General features: G+C 44.7%; 1 protein-coding gene across 1 annotated transcript in view; it reads right to left on the bottom strand.

Moving 5' to 3' along the window:
• txk (TXK tyrosine kinase) overlaps nucleotides 1-15,499 on the bottom strand; it is a 32,705-nt gene that overhangs the window by 13,553 nt on the left and 3,653 nt on the right. The window contains exons 3-7 of the mRNA XM_077241875.1: nucleotides 7,342-7,393; nucleotides 7,073-7,260; nucleotides 6,924-6,983; nucleotides 5,759-5,813; nucleotides 5,487-5,560 (exon numbers count right to left, since the gene is read on the bottom strand). Coding sequence (XP_077097990.1) covers nucleotides 5,487-5,560; nucleotides 5,759-5,813; nucleotides 6,924-6,983; nucleotides 7,073-7,260; nucleotides 7,342-7,393 — 429 coding nt within the window. The remainder of the gene's footprint in view (nucleotides 1-5,486; nucleotides 5,561-5,758; nucleotides 5,814-6,923; nucleotides 6,984-7,072; nucleotides 7,261-7,341; nucleotides 7,394-15,499) is intronic.

Here is a 15,499-nt window from a genome sequence, read left to right as displayed (position 1 = left end):
TCACTGGATCAGTCAGTGGATCAGTCACTGGATCAGTCAGTGGATCAGTCACTGGATCAATCAGTGGATCAGTCAGTGGATCAGTCAGTGGATCAGTCAGTGGATCAGTCAGTGGATCAATCAGTGGATCAGTCAGTGGATCAGTCAGTGGATCAGTCAGTGGATCAGTCAGTGGATTGATCAGTGGATCAGTCAGTGGATCAGTCAGTGGATCGATCAGTGGATCAGTCAATCAGTTGATCAGTCACTGGATCAGTCAGTGGATTGATCAGTGGATCAGTCAGTGGATCAGTCAGTGGATCAGTCAGTGGATCAGTCAATCAGTGGATCAGTCAATCGGTGGATCAGTCAGTGGATCAGTCAATCAGTGGATCAGTCAATCAGTGGATCAGTCAATCAGTGGATCAGTCAGTGGATCAGTCAGTGGATCAGTCAATCAGTGGATCAATCAGTGGATCAGTCACTGGATCAGTCAGTGGATTAGTCACTGGATCGATCAGTGGATCAGTCAGTGGATCAGTCAGTGGATCAGTCAGTGGATCAGTCAATCAGTGGATCAATCAGTGGATCAGTCAGTGGATCAGTCAGTGGATCAATCAGTGGATCAGTCAATCAGTGGATCAGTCAGTGGATCAGTCACTGGATCAGTCACTGGATCAGTCAGTGGATCAGTCAATTAGTGGATCAGTCAATCAGTGGATCAGTCAATCAGTGGATCAGTCAGTGGATCAATCAGTGGATCAGTCACTGGATTAGTCAGTGGATCAGTCACTGGATCAGTCAGTGAATCAGTCAATCAGTGGATCGGTCAATCAGTGGATCAGTCAGTGGACCAGTCAGTGGATCAGTCAATCAGTGGATCAGTCAATCGGTGGATCAGTCAGTGGATCAGTCAATCAGTGGATCAGTCAGTGGATCAGTCACTGGATCAGTCAATCAGTGGATCAGTCAGTGGATTAGTCAGTGGATCAGTCACTGGATCAGTCAGTGAATCAGTCAATCAGTGGATCGGTCAATCAGTGGATCAGTCAGTGGACCAGTCAGTGGATCAGTCAATCAGTGGATCAGTCAATCGTTGGATCAGTCAGTGGATCAGTCAATCAGTTGATCAGTCAATCGGTGGATCAGTCAGTGGATCAGTCAATCAGTGGATCAGTCAATCAGTGGATCAGTCAGTGGATCAGTCAATCGGTGGAGCAGTCAGTGGATCAGTCAGTGGATCAGTCAATCAGTTGATCAGTCAGTGGATCAGTCAGAGGATCAATCAGTGGATCAGTCAGTGGATCAGTCAGTGGATCAGTCAGTGGATCAGTCAGTGGATCAATCAGCGGATCAGTCAGTGGATCAATCAGTGGATCAGTCAGTGGATCAGTCACTGGATCAGTCAGTGGATCAGTCACTGGATCAGTCAGTGGATTAGTCACTGGATCAGTCAGTGGATCAGTCACTGGATCAGTCAGTGGATCAGTCACTGGATTGATCAGTGGATCAGTCAGTGGATCAGTCAGTGAATCAGTCAGTGGATCAGTCACTGGATTAGTCAGTGGATCAGTCAGTGGATCAATCAGTGGATCAGTCAATCAGTTGATCAGTCACAGGATCAGTCAGTGGATCAATCAGAGGATCAATCAGTGGATCAGTCAGTGGATCAGTCAGTGGATTGATCAGTGGATCAGTCAGTGGATCAGTCAGTGGATCAGTCAGTGGATTGATCAGAGGATCAGTCAGTGGATCAGTCAGTGGATCGATCAGTGGATCAGTCAATCAGTTGATCAGTCACTGGATCAGTCAGTGGATCAATCAGAGGATCAATCAGTGGATCAGTCAGTGGATCAGTCAATCAGTAGATCAGTCAATCGGTGGATCAGTCAGTGGATCAGTCAATCAGTGGATCAGTCAATCAGTGGATCAGTCAATCAGTGGATCAGTCAGTGGATCAGTCAGTGGATCAGTCAATCAGTGGATCAATCAGTGGATCAGTCACTGGATCAGTCAGTGGATTAGTCACTGGATCGATCAGTGGATCAGTCAGTGGATCAGTCAGTGGATCAGTCAGTGGATCAGTCAATCAGTGGATCAATCAGTGGATCAGTCAGTGGATCAGTCAGTGGATCAATCAGTCGATCAGTCAATCAGTGGATCAATCAGTGGATCAGTCAGTGGATCAGTCACTGGATCAGTCACTGGATCAGTCAGTGGATCAGTCAATTAGTGGATCAGTCAATCAGTGGATCAGTCAATCAGTGGATCAGTCAGTGGATCAATCAGTGGATCAGTCACTGGATTAGTCAGTGGATCAGTCACTGGATCAGTCAGTGAATCAGTCAATCAGTGGATCGGTCAATCAGTGGATCAGTCAGTGGACCAGTCAGTGGATCAGTCAATCAGTGGATCAGTCAATCGGTGGATCAGTCAGTGGATCAGTCAATCAGTGGATCAGTCAGTGGATCAGTCACTGGATCAGTCAATCAGTGGATCAGTCAATCGTTGGATCAGTCAGTGGATCAGTCAATCAGTGGATCAGTCAATCGGTGGATCAGTCAGTGGATCAGTCAATCAGTGGATCAGTCAATCAGTGGATCAGTCAGTGGATCAGTCAATCGGTGGAGCAGTCAGTGGATCAGTCAGTGGATCAGTCAATCAGTTGATCAGTCAGTGGATCAGTCAGAGGATCAATCAGTGGATCAGTCAGTGGATCAGTCAGTGGATCAGTCAGTGGATCAGTCAGTGGATCAATCAGTGGATCAGTCAGTGGATCAGTCAGTGGATCAGTCAGTGGATCAGTCACTGGATCAGTCAGTGGATCAGTCACTGGATCAGTCAGTGGATTAGTCACTGGATCAGTCAGTGGATCAGTCACTGGATCAGTCAGTGGATCAGTCACTGGATCAATCAGTGGATCAGTCAGTGGATCAGTCAGTGGATCAATCAGTGGATCAGTCAGTGGATCAGTCAGTGGATCAGTCACTGGATCAGTCAGTGGATCAGTCACTGGATCAATCAGTGGATTGATCAGTGGATCAGTCAGTGGATCAGTCAGTGGATCGATCAGTGGATCAGTCAGTGGATCAGTCAGTGGATCAGTCAGTGGATTGATCAGTGGATCAGTCAGTGGATCAGTCAGTGGATCGATCAGTGGATCAGTCAGTGGATCAGTCATTCAGTTGATCAGTCACTGGATCAGTCAGTGGATCAATCAGAGGATCAATCAGTGGATCAGTCAGTGGATCAGTCAATCAGTGGATCAGTCAATCGGTGGATCAGTCAGTGGATCAGTCAATCAGTGGATCAGTCAATCAGTGGATCAGTCAATCGGTGGATCAGTCAGTGGATCAGTCAATCAGTGGATCAGTCAATCAGTGGATCAGTCAGTGGATCAGTCAGTGGATCAGTCAATCAGTGGATCAATCAGTGGATCAGTCACTGGATCAGTCAGTGGATTAGTCACTGGATCGATCAGTGGATCAGTCAGTGGATCAGTCAGTGGATCAGTCAGTGGATCAGTCAATCAGTGGATCAATCAGTGGATCAGTCAGTGGATCAGTCAGTGGATCAATCAGTGGATCAGTCAGTGGATCAGTCAGTGGATCAGTCACTGGATCAGTCAGTGGATCAGTCAGTGGATCAGTCAATCAGTGGATCAATCAGTGGATCAGTCAGTGGATCAGTCAGTGGATCAGTCACTGGATCAGTCACTGGATCAGTCACTGGATCAGTCAATCAGTGGATCAGTCAATCAGTGGATCAGTCAGTGGATCAATCAGTGGATCAGTCACTGGATTAGTCAGTGGATCAGTCACTGGATCAGTCAGTGAATCAGTCAATCAGTGGATCGGTCAATCAGTGGATCAGTCAGTGGACCAGTCAGTGGATCAGTCAATCAGTGGATCAGTCAATCGGTGGATCAGTCAGTGGATCAGTCAATCAGTGGATCAGTCAGTGGATCAGTCACTGGATCAGTCAATCAGTGGATCAGTCAATCGTTGGATCAGTCAGTGGATCAGTCAATCAGTGGATCAGTCAATCGGTGGATCAGTCAGTGGATCAGTCAATCAGTGGATCAGTCAATCAGTGGATCAGTCAGTGGATCAGTCAATCGGTGGAGCAGTCAGTGGATCAGTCAGTGGATCAGTCAATCAGTTGATCAGTCAGTGGATCAGTCAGAGGATCAATCAGTGGATCAGTCAGTGGATCAGTCAGTGGATCAGTCAGTGGATCAGTCAGTGGATCAATCAGTGGATCAGTCAGTGGATCAATCAGTGGATCAGTCAGTGGATCAGTCACTGGATCAGTCAGTGGATCAGTCACTGGATCAGTCAGTGGATCAGTCACTGGATCAGTCAGTGGATTAGTCACTGGATCAGTCAGTGGATCAGTCACTGGATCAGTCAGTGGATCAGTCACTGGATCAATCAGTGGATCAGTCAGTGGATCAGTCAGTGGATCAATCAGTGGATCAGTCAGTGGATCAGTCAGTGGATCAGTCAGTGGATCAGTCACTGGATCAATCAGTGGATTGATCAGTGGATCAGTCAGTGGATCAGTCAGTGGATCGATCAGTGGATCAGTCAGTGGATCAGTCAATCAGTTGATCAGTCACTGGATCAGTCAGTGGATCAATCAGAGGATCAGTCAGTGGATCAGTCAGTGGATCAGTCAATCAGTGGATCAGTCAATCGGTGTATCAGTCAGTGGATCAGTCAATCAGTGGATCAGTCAATCGGTGGATCAGTCAATCAGTGGATCAGTCAATCAGTGGATCAGTCAATCAGTCGATCAATCAGTGGATCAGTCACTGGATCAGTCAGTGGATTAGTCACTGGATCGATCAGTGGATCAGTCAGTGGATCAGTCAGTGGATTAGTCAGTGGATCAGTCAATCAGTGGATCAATCAGTGGATCAGTCAGTGGATCAGTCAGTGGATCAATCAGTGGATCAGTCAGTGGATCAGTCAGTGGATCAGTCACTGGATCAGTCAGTGGATCAGTCAGTGGATCAGTCAATCAGTGGATCAATCAGTGGATCAATCAGTGGATCAGTCAGTGGATCAGTCAGTGGATCGATCAGTGGATCAGTCAATAAGTTGATCAGTCACTGGATCAGTCACTGGATCACCCAGTGGATCAGTCAATCAGTTGATCAGTCACTGGATCAGTCAGTGGATCAATCAGTGGATCAATCAGTGGATCGGTCAGTGGATCAGTCACTGATCCAGTGACTGATCCACTGAGTGATCCAGTGACTGATCCACTGACTGATCCAGTGATTGATCCACGGATTGACTGATCCACTGATCGATCCACTGACTGATCCAGTGACTGATCAACTGATTGACTGATCCACTGGAACAGTCAGTGGATCAGTCAGTGGATCAGTCAGTGGATCAGTCAAAGGATCAGTCAGTGGAACAGTCACTGGATCAGTCAGTGGATCAGTCAGTGGATCAGTCAGTGGATCAGTCAGTGGTGCAATGGTGATTCTTTACCTATGTGTGTAAACTGACACTGTGTATCCGCTGGGCTGAGTGGAGCTTCTGACCACAAACCCTCCGTCCTTCCCCTGAAACACACACACACACACACACACACACACACACACACACACACACACACACACACACACACACACACACACACACACACACACACACACAAACACACACACACACACACACATGACAGATGATGATGATGATGATGATGATGATGATGATGATGATGGATCAATTATTGATGATGGATGGATGAGCCTCTTCACCTCTTGTCTTAGTAAATGTTCTGCTTCAGCTCTGTTAACATTCTTGCAGTACCAGCTGATGAAGATAATCATCATCATCAACACACACACACACACACACACAATATGACCAGTCAGTGAACTGTTAACTCTGAATGATCTGGGGCCGTATTCACTAAACATTTTATCTTATCACTTGGAGTTCTCCTAAATAGCAGTAAAAGTTCTTAATTAAGAGTTTTCTCTCAAAACCTATTCACAAAGCTGCTGAGACAAACTTTATCAAGGAACAGAGTGAAGTCATAAGCTAAGAGAAAGGACAGGGTTGACCTCGTTGCTATGGATGATGTTATCACGCTTACTAACTATGACCACAGTGACTGGCTGATAGGGCAAGGGTCTCCATCAGTGATTTATTAATAAAAATATTGTAGGACGAGGTATCATATCGGCATATTCAAATAAAGGTTTTAAAATGTAGGCTAAGTGTCACTAATTAAACTAGTATATGTTCAGCTAATTGTCAGCCTCTTACACGTCTGCATCTCGAGAGAATTCAATCTTGAATTAAAAAAAAAATTATTAACAAAGTTCTGGATGAACATGTTCAAACGGTTTATCTAATGAGTCCGAGAGGAGGTATATATACACGCGACCGACTCACCTAGTTACCTCGACAGCTTTCTGCATTCCTCCGCCGCCTCGATCCTCACTAACCCTAACTAACCCTAACCTAACCCTTCCTCACTAATCCTAACACTAACTCTTCCTCACTAATCCTATCCTAATCCTAAAACTAACCTAACCCTAACCATAGTAGCCTTGTGGATTAAATACCTAGTCTTCTTTGAATCTTACCCCGAAGTCCCATTAGGGTCAATCTCCGAGTTAGGAGTAGGGTATAGTCTAACATGTGTCGGCCCGTGCCTTCCTCAGTCTCCCTACACCAAACCTTTCTAGATGGTGGGAGCTGTAACTTTTCACAGATTTAGGAGCTGGTTTAAGTACTAAAATACTTAGAGAAATACTCTTACGGTAAAAATCTTGACACAGACTTGTCACTTGTCAGGACTGACGCGCCCATTATTTTTAAGAGTTTCTCGTAAATCGGCAAATTAGGAGCTTTAGCCTTAAGATTTTTTGTGAATACGGCCGCTGGAGAAGATTCGAATGGGTCGATACTCACTCGTTGGCCTCTATAGTTCCAATTTCTGTAACATAGTTACTAGGAATGAAGCCCTTGTTCCTGAAAGAGAATGAGCAGAAATCAACATTTCTGAACTAAAGAAACACACACACACACACATACACACACACACACACACACACACTGACCCGTGTCTGTCTTTGGCTCTCCACCACAGCTGGTCTTGTTTGTGAAGGATGATGTATGTTTCTCCATGATGGAGCGTCAGGTCTGAACTCTCTCTGGCGGTGAAGTCGTACATGGCCACCACCTTCATCACTCCGCTATCATCATCCTCAGGAGGAGACGGAGGCAGCTTCTTCTGAGACCGCTGAGTCTGAAACTCCAGAACACAATGAGTACAGAACCAACCAACCAATCAGTGGATGAACAACCGGATGTAGGAGTGCTTGTTTACCGCGCGGACGGATTCCGCATATCTGTTGGTGTTCATGTCCACACGAGTGCTGCTACTGAGAGAGGGAGAGAGAGAGAGAGAGAGGGAGAGAGAGAGGGGGAGAGAGAGAGGGAGAGAGAGAGAGAGAGGGAGAGAGAGAGAGGGAGAGAGAGAGAGAGAGAGAGAGAGAGAGAGAGAGAGGGAGAGAGAGAGTGGGAGAGAGAGAGAGAGAGGGAGAGAGAGCGAGAGAGAGAGAGAGAGAGAGAGAGAGAGGGAGGGAGAGAGAGAGAGGGAGAGAGAGCAAGAGAGAGAGAGAGGGAGAGAGTGGGAGAGAGAGAGAGAGGGAGAGAGAGCGAGAGAGAGAGAGAGAGAGAGGGAGGGAGAGAGAGAGAGAGAGAGAGAGAGGGAGGGAGAGAGAGAGAGAGAGAGGGAGAGAGAGAGAGAGAGAGGGAGGGAGAGAGAGAGGGAGGGAGAGAGTGAGAGAGTTTAACAACTCTATTCACTAAGATTACAAAAAAACCTTTTTTCCTAAAAATATTTGTTTTTCCAAACAATAACCATAAATAGGCCTCATCACATACAACATATGTACATTAACATCAAATACATGTACATTCACAAAAAAAAATCACATTAAGAAAAGGAAACAGAAAAAATATTAAAAAATACAAATAAAAATGATAAATTTAGGAATAAAATTTCCTCTTGGTCAACCACACACAACACTTCTGTCTGTCTCCAAAACTCACTGAATGCAACCAAATTTTTTGTTAATGTAAAAGAAGCAACAGTGGGGTTAACAGTGAGGTCAACAGTGGGATCAACAGTGGGGTCAACAGTTGGGTCAACAGTTGGGTCAACAGTGGGGTTAACAGTGGGGTCAACAGTGGGGTCAACAATGAGGTCAACAGTGGGATCAACAGTGGGGTCAACAGTTGGGTTAACAGTTAGGTCAACAGTGGGGTCAACAGTGGGGTCAACAGTGGGGTTAACACTGGGTTCAACAGTGGGGTCAACAGTGGGGTCAACAGTGGGGTCAACAGTGGGGTCAACAGTGGGATCAACAGTGGGTTTAACAGTGGGATCAACCGTGGGGTCAACAGTGGGGTTAACAGTGGGATCAACAGTGGGGTCAACAGTGGGGTCAACAGTGTGGTCAACAGTGAGGTCAACAGTGAGGTCCACTTTGGGATCAACAGTGGGGTTAACAGGGAGGTCAACAGTGGGGTCAACAGTGGGGTCAACAGTGGGGTTAACAGTGGGGTCAACAGTGAGGTCAACAGTGGGATCAACAGTGAGATTAACAGTGGGATCAACAGTGGGGTCAACAGTGAGGTCAACAGTGGGGTCAACAGTGGGGTTAACAGTGGGGTCAACAGTGAGGTCAACAGTGAGGTCAACAGTGGGATCAACAGTGGGATTAACAGTGGGATCAACAGTGGGGTCAACAGTGGGGTCAACAGTGGGGTTAACAGTGGGATCAACAGTGGGGTCAACAGTGGGGTCAACAGTGGGGTTTAACAGTGAGGTAAACAGTGAGGTCAACTTTGGGATCAACAGTGGGGTTAACAGGGAGGTCAACAGTGGGGTCAACAGTGGGGTCAACAGTGGGGTTAACAGTGGGTTTAACAGTGGGGTCAACAGTGGGATCAACAGTGGGGTTTAACAGTGAGGTCAACAGTGAGGTCAACTTTGGGATCAACAGTGGGGTTAACAGTGAGGTCAACAGTGGGATCAACAGTGGGGTCAACAGTGGGGTCAACAGTGGGGTTAACAGTGGGGTCAACAGTGAGGTTAGCAGTGGGGTCAACAGTGTGGTAAACAGTGGGGTTAACAGTGGGGTCAAAAGTGGGGTTAACAGTGGGGTTAACAGTGAGGTCAACAGTGGGGTCAACAGTGGGGTTAACAGTGGGGTCAAAAGTGGGGTCAACAGTGGGGTTAACAGTGGGGTCAACAGTGGGATCAACAGTGGGGTCAACAGTGAGGTCAACAGTGAGGTCAACTTTGGGATCAACAGTGGGGTTAACAGTGAGGTCAACAGTGGGGTTAACAGTGGGGTCAACAGTGGGTTTAACAGTGGGGTTAACAGTGGGGTTAACTGGGGTCAACAGTGAGGTGAGTTCAGGCCTCGCTCAGAGTAGCATAAGACAGACAAGAAAGGATTTAAAGGTAAAGTAAAAAATTATGATTATTTTCTTATGTTAAGTGCTCACGGAAGAGATAAGTTTTCAGATGTCTCTTGAATATTGTCAGGGATTCTGCATTCCGGACGAGGGTGGGGATTACTTCACCAGCATGGAGCCGGGAATGAGAGTGTTCTGGAATGAGAGTGTTCTGGAATGAGAGTGTTCTGGAAGGAGAGTGTTCTGGAAGGAGAGTGTTCTGGAAGGAGAGTGTTCTTGAATTAAAGTGTTCTGGAAGGAGAGTGTTCTGGAAGGAGAGTGTTCTGGAATGAGAGTGTTCTGGAATGAGAGTGTTCTGGAAGGAGAGTGTTCTGGAAGGAGAGTGTTCTTGAATTAAAGTGTTCTGGAAGGAGAGTGTTCTGGAAGGAGAGTGTTCTGGAATGAGAGTGTTCTGGAAGGAGAGTGTTCTGGAAGGAGAGTGTTCTGGAATCAGAGTGTTCTGGAAGGAGAATGTTCTGGAATTAAAGTGTTCTGGAAGGAGAGTGTTCTGGAAGGAGAGTGTTCTGGAATGAGAGTGTTCTGGAAGGAGAGTGTTCTGGAATGATAGTGTTCTGGAATGAGAGTGTTCGGGAAGGAGAGTGTTCTGGAATGAGAGTGTTCTGGAAGGAGAGTGTTCTGGAATGAGAGAGTCCTGGAAGGAGAGTGTTCTGGAAGGAGAATGTTCTGGAATGAGAGTCTTCTGGAAGGAGAATGTTCTGGAATGAGAGTGTTCTGGAATGAGAGTGTTCTGGAATGAGAGTCTTCTGGAAGGAGAGTGTTCTGGAAGGAGAGTGTTCTGGAAGGAGAATGTTCTGGAATGAGAGTCTTCTGGAAGGAGAGTGTTCTGGAAGGAGAGTGTTCTGTAAGGAGAGTGTTCTGGAATGAGAGTGTTCTGGAAGGAGAATGTTCTGGAATTAAAGTGTTCTGGAAGGAGAGTGTTCTGGAAGGAGAGTGTTCTGGAAGGAGAGTGTTCTGGAATGAGAGTGTTCTGAAATTAAAGTGTTCTGGAAGGAGAGTGTTCTGGAAGGAGAGTGTTCTGGAATGAGAGTGTTCTGAAATTAAAGTGTTCTGGAAGGAGAGTGTTCTGGAAGGAGAGTGTTCTGGAATGAGAGTGTTCTGGAAGGAGAGTGTTCTGGAATGATAGTGTTCTGGAATGAGAGTGTTCGGGAAGGAGAGTGTTCTGGAATGAGAGTGTTCTGGAAGGAAAGTGTTCTGGAATGAGAGAGTTCTGGAAGGAGAGTGTTCTGGAAGGAGAATGTTCTGGAATGAGAGTCTTCTGGAAGGAGAGTGTTCTGGAAGGAGAGTGTTCTGGAAGGAGGGTGTTCTGGAAGGAGAATGTTCTGGAATGAGAGTCTTCTGGAAGGAGAGTGTTCTGGAAGGAGAGTGTTCTGGAATGAGAGTGTTCTGGAAGGAGAGTGTTCTGGAAGGAGAGTGTTTTGGAATGAGAGTCTTCTGGGAGGAGAGTGTTCTGGAAGGAGAGTGTTCTGGAATGAGAGTGTTCTGGAAGGAGAGTGTTCTGGAAGGAGAGTGTTCTGGAATGAGAATGTTCTGGAAGAAGAGTGTTCTGGAATGAGAGTGTTCTGGAATGAGAATGTTCTGGAATGAGAGTGTTCTGGAAGGAGAGTGTTCTGGAAGGAGAGTGTTCTGGAAGGAGAATGTTCTGGAATGAGAGTCTTCTGGAAGGAGAGTGTTCTGGAAGGAGAGTGTTCTGGAATGGGAGTGTTCTGGAAGGAGAGTGTTCTGGAAGGAGAGTGTTCTGGAATGAGAGTCTTCTGGGAGGAGAGTGTTCTGGAAGGAGAGTGTTCTGGAATGAGAGTGTTCTGGAAGGAGAGTGTTCTGGAATGAGAGTGTTCTGGAAGGAGAGTGTTCTGGAATGAGAATGTTCTGGAAGGAGAGTGTTCTGGAAGGAGTGGGTTCTGGAAGGAGAGTGTTCTGGAAGGAGAATGTTCTGGAATGAGAGTGTTCTGGAATGAGAGTGTTCTGGAATGAGAGTGTTCTAGAAGGAGAGTGTTCTGGAATGAGAGTGTTCTGGAATGAGAGTGTTCTGGAAGGAGAGTGTTCTGGAATGAGAGTGTTCTGGAATGAGAGTGTTCTGGAAGGAGAGTGTTCTGGAAGGAGAGTGTTCTGGAATGAGAGTGTTCTGGAAGGAGAGTGTTCTGGAAGGAGAGTGTTCTGGAAGGAGAGTGTTCTGGAATGAGAGTGTTCTAGAAGGAGAGTGTTCTGGAATGAGAGTCTTCTGGAATGAGAGTGTTCTGGAAGGAGAGTGTTCTGGAATGAGAGTGTTCTGGAATGAGAGTGTTCTGGAATGAGAGTGTTCTGGAATGAGAGTGTTCTGGAAGGAGAGTGTTCTGGAAGGAGAGTGTTCTGGAAGGAGAGTGTTCTGGAATGAGAGTGTTCTAGAAGGAGAGTGTTCTGGAATGAGAGTCTTCTGGAATGAGAGTGTTCTGGAAGGAGAGTGTTCTGGAATGAGAGTGTTCTGGAAGGAGAGTGTTCTGGAAGGAGAGTGTTCTGGAAGGAGAATGTTCTGGAATGAGAGTGTTCTGGAAGGAGAGTGTTCTGGAATGAGAGTGTTCTAGAAGGAGAGTGTTCTGGAATGAGAGTGTTCTGGAATGAGAGTGTTCTGGGAGGAGAGTGTTCTGGAATGAGAGTGTTCTGGAAGGAGAGTGTTCTGGAAGGAGAATGTTCTGGAATGAGAGTGTTCTGGAATGAGAGTGTTCTGGAATGAGAGTGTTCTGGAAGGAGAGTGTTCTGGAATGAGAGTGTTCTAGAAGGAGAGTGTTCTGGAATGAGAGTGTTCTAGAAGGAGAGTGTTCTGGAATGAGAGTGTTCTAGAAGGAGAGTGTTCTGGAATGAGAGTGTTCTGGAAGGAGAGTGTTCTGGAATGAGAGTGTTCTGGAAGGAGAGTGTTCTGGAAGGAGAGTGTTCTGGAAGGAGAATGTTCTGGAATGAGAGTGTTCTGGAAGGAGAGTGTTCTGGAATGAGAGTGTTCTAGAAGGAGAGTGTTCTGGAATGAGAGTGTTCTGGAATGAGAGTGTTCTGGAAGGAGAGTGTTCTGGAATGAGAGTGTTCTGGAAGGAGAGTGTTCTGGAAGGAGAATGTTCTGGAATGAGAGTGTTCTGGAATGAGAGTGTTCTGGAATGAGAGTGTTCTGGAATGAGAGTGTTCTGGAATGAGAGTGTTCTGGAAGGAGAGTGTTCTGGAATGAGAGTGTTCTAGAAGGAGAGTGTTCTGGAAGGAGAGTGTTCTGGAATGAGAGTGTTCTGGAAGGAGAGTGTTCTGGAAGGAGAATGTTCTGGAATGAGAGTGTTCTGGAATGAGAGTGTTCTGGAATGAGAGTGTTCTGGAAGGAGAGTGTTCTGGAAGGAGAGTGTTCTGGAAGGAGAGTGTTCTGGAATGAGAGTGTTCTGGAATGAGAGTGTTCTGGAAGGAGAGTGTTCTGGAATGAGAGTGTTCTGGAATGAGAGTGTTCTGGAATGAGAGTGTTCTGGAAGGAGAGTGTTCTGGAAGGAGAGTGTTCTGGAAGGAGAGTGTTCTGGAAGGAGAATGTTCTGGAATGAGAGTGTTCTGGAATGAGAGTGTTCTGGAATGAGAGTGTTCTGGAAGGAGAGTGTTCTGGAGAGTGATTTTGTGGCTCTCTGTGATGGCACCACGAGCCGTCGCTCATTGACCAATCGTAGGCTTCTGGTAGGGATGTAGACTCGTAGGAGCGAGTCAAAGTAGGAGGGACTACTTTGTTGACTACTTTGGACTACCATATCCTGCAGACTGATTAAAAAAAGATTTAAATCATATTTAAACCTATTCATACTGTGTAATAAGAAACAGGCTGCATCAGTATTACCCAAAAATACCCAATATTTTCAGGCCTTCTTTATGCCATTTCACAGCTACTGGTAAGACTGGTGGCTCTTCTTCAGGCCAATTTCATAACCCAATTTCTAAACTTCTTCTAAAAAAATCACATCTATTTTGCTTTGTTAAACTTAGGTTTAACTTTTTGTTCTTCAATTAGCAAACCATCAAAATTGTTCCACAATTGACAAAGCAAAGGTTCGATGCCTAAAGAATATAGCATTCCTGACAAAGGACAAGCTTGTCTAATACCTGTACGTACTGACACTGCTTCACCTTCTTAACGTAACCTTCACAATTGTAGAAACACCAGAATATAACAGTTTGATCCATGAAATAAAAAGATCACCAAAAGCAAAAGCTTTAAGGGAACTAAACAAATAAAAGTGACTGACTTGATCAAATGCCTTCTCTTGATCAATTGCAAATATTCCAATATTGTCACCATCCCTTTTTGCAATATCAATGGTATCACAAACAAGAAAAATATTATCCATTATAGTTCTGTTAGGAATACAATAAGTTTGATAATCATTTACTATATGTTCTAAATACAACTTCAATCTATTTGAAAGACATTTTGCTAAGATTTTATAGTCAGTACACAAAATTGCCACTGGTCTCCAGTTCTTTAAAAGACCAAGATGACCTTTCTTTGGTAACAAAGACAGACTCTTCTACAGCTTGTTGGCATCTCTTTTTCCTGTAAGATGATTTTAAAACATCAAACAAATCATCTTTTAAAAAGTCCCAAAACTGCTTATAAAATTTGTCTCGAAGTCCATCAATTCCCGGTGCCCATCCGGATAGCTGATTAACAGCCTTTGTTATTTCATCAATGTCCATTTCAGTCCAACTCCAGTTGATTCCTCTGTTTATCAGTCAACTTTGGTAAATCTTTAAAAAGGGCCTCCATCTGACTTTTTTAGATGTAGCATTGACTTCCGCGCTCATTCCCGTTTTTCAAAACAAAAAAAGCAAGAACTTAGTGCATCATCTCTCTCAGAGAGGAAACGAGCTGTTTTAAAGCTCGTTCATGAAAAAGTGAGGCCAAAGCTTTCTTTTTCTCATTCAGTCTTTCAGTTGATTCACCTTTTTGGTTAAATAGACTTCTTTCAATTGATTTGTTTTTTTTTAAACAATCATTTGCATTAGCTGTGTAATTTTGACAAAAGATCTTGATGTGTGCCTTTCCTACATCCAAGCAATTCACAACATCATCAAATCCAGTCTTTCGTTCTTTACATTTTTCAAGTTTTTCACAAAAGAAAGCACCCAGCAAATAAAATGTTTAGAGAAAAAAAAAAAGTCTGTAAAAAGTGAGAGAGAGAGAGAGAGAGAGAGAGCATTACTGGCTCACACACACCTTTGAGAAGAAGATGCTCTTTGTAAACACTTATGCAGCGCTGCAAACTCTCACGCTCTCCTCAATCACAACACTAAACTCAAAGCAAATGTGCTCCTTGTTACTTTTACATATTTTATTCTGTGAACCTTAAGAATTAAAAGCAGCATGCATATTTCCATTGTGCAAAACAAGCAGTCATAAGAGCAAGCAGTGCACTGCAAAAAATCATATTCCTACTCAGTTTTTTTGTTGTTTTCCGGCACAATTATCTAACAAATCAAACATATTTATTTATCGAATGAAAAATCAAAGAAAAAAAAAAGATGATTTTTTATTCCATTATTGCTTCCCAAATACTGAGGAAGAAAATGATTTTTTGCAGAGCAAAACTTCACAGACGCGTGTTACAGCCCTGCCTCTGTTTTAACTCCTCCTTGGTGGGCGAGATTGCCCTAAGGAACACCCGTGGCAGCCTATTTAAAGAGCTCCTGGATTCTGTCTAGTTCTCTCTCATTTTTGTTTTGTGTCTTTGTTTGAAGAGTGGGTTCTTGAGTTTTTGTGTTCCCATATGATTTCCACGACTCTACAAAGCACATTTCCAACAGTTTATTGATTTGAGGTTGTATTGATATTTACTATTATTACCTTATGTTTTGACCCTAGACATTATTTGTGTAAATTTAAATAAACTTATATTTTCTCTATTGAAACCCATCTTGTGAATTGTCCTCTTTATGTTATGACTTTGAGCCGGATCGTAACAACGTGTATCAAACAGTTGGAGAACAACAAGTAAATAAACACAAGAATATTAAAA

The sequence above is a fragment of the Siphateles boraxobius genome, unplaced genomic scaffold, assembly GCF_051911475.1.
Source record: "Siphateles boraxobius isolate OS27281-9 unplaced genomic scaffold, OSU_SipBor_1 240, whole genome shotgun sequence".
Taxonomy (NCBI): Eukaryota; Metazoa; Chordata; class Actinopteri; order Cypriniformes; family Leuciscidae; genus Siphateles; species Siphateles boraxobius.
Note: the sequence above shows the minus strand (reverse complement) of the source record. Positions and strands in the feature narration are given on the sequence as shown.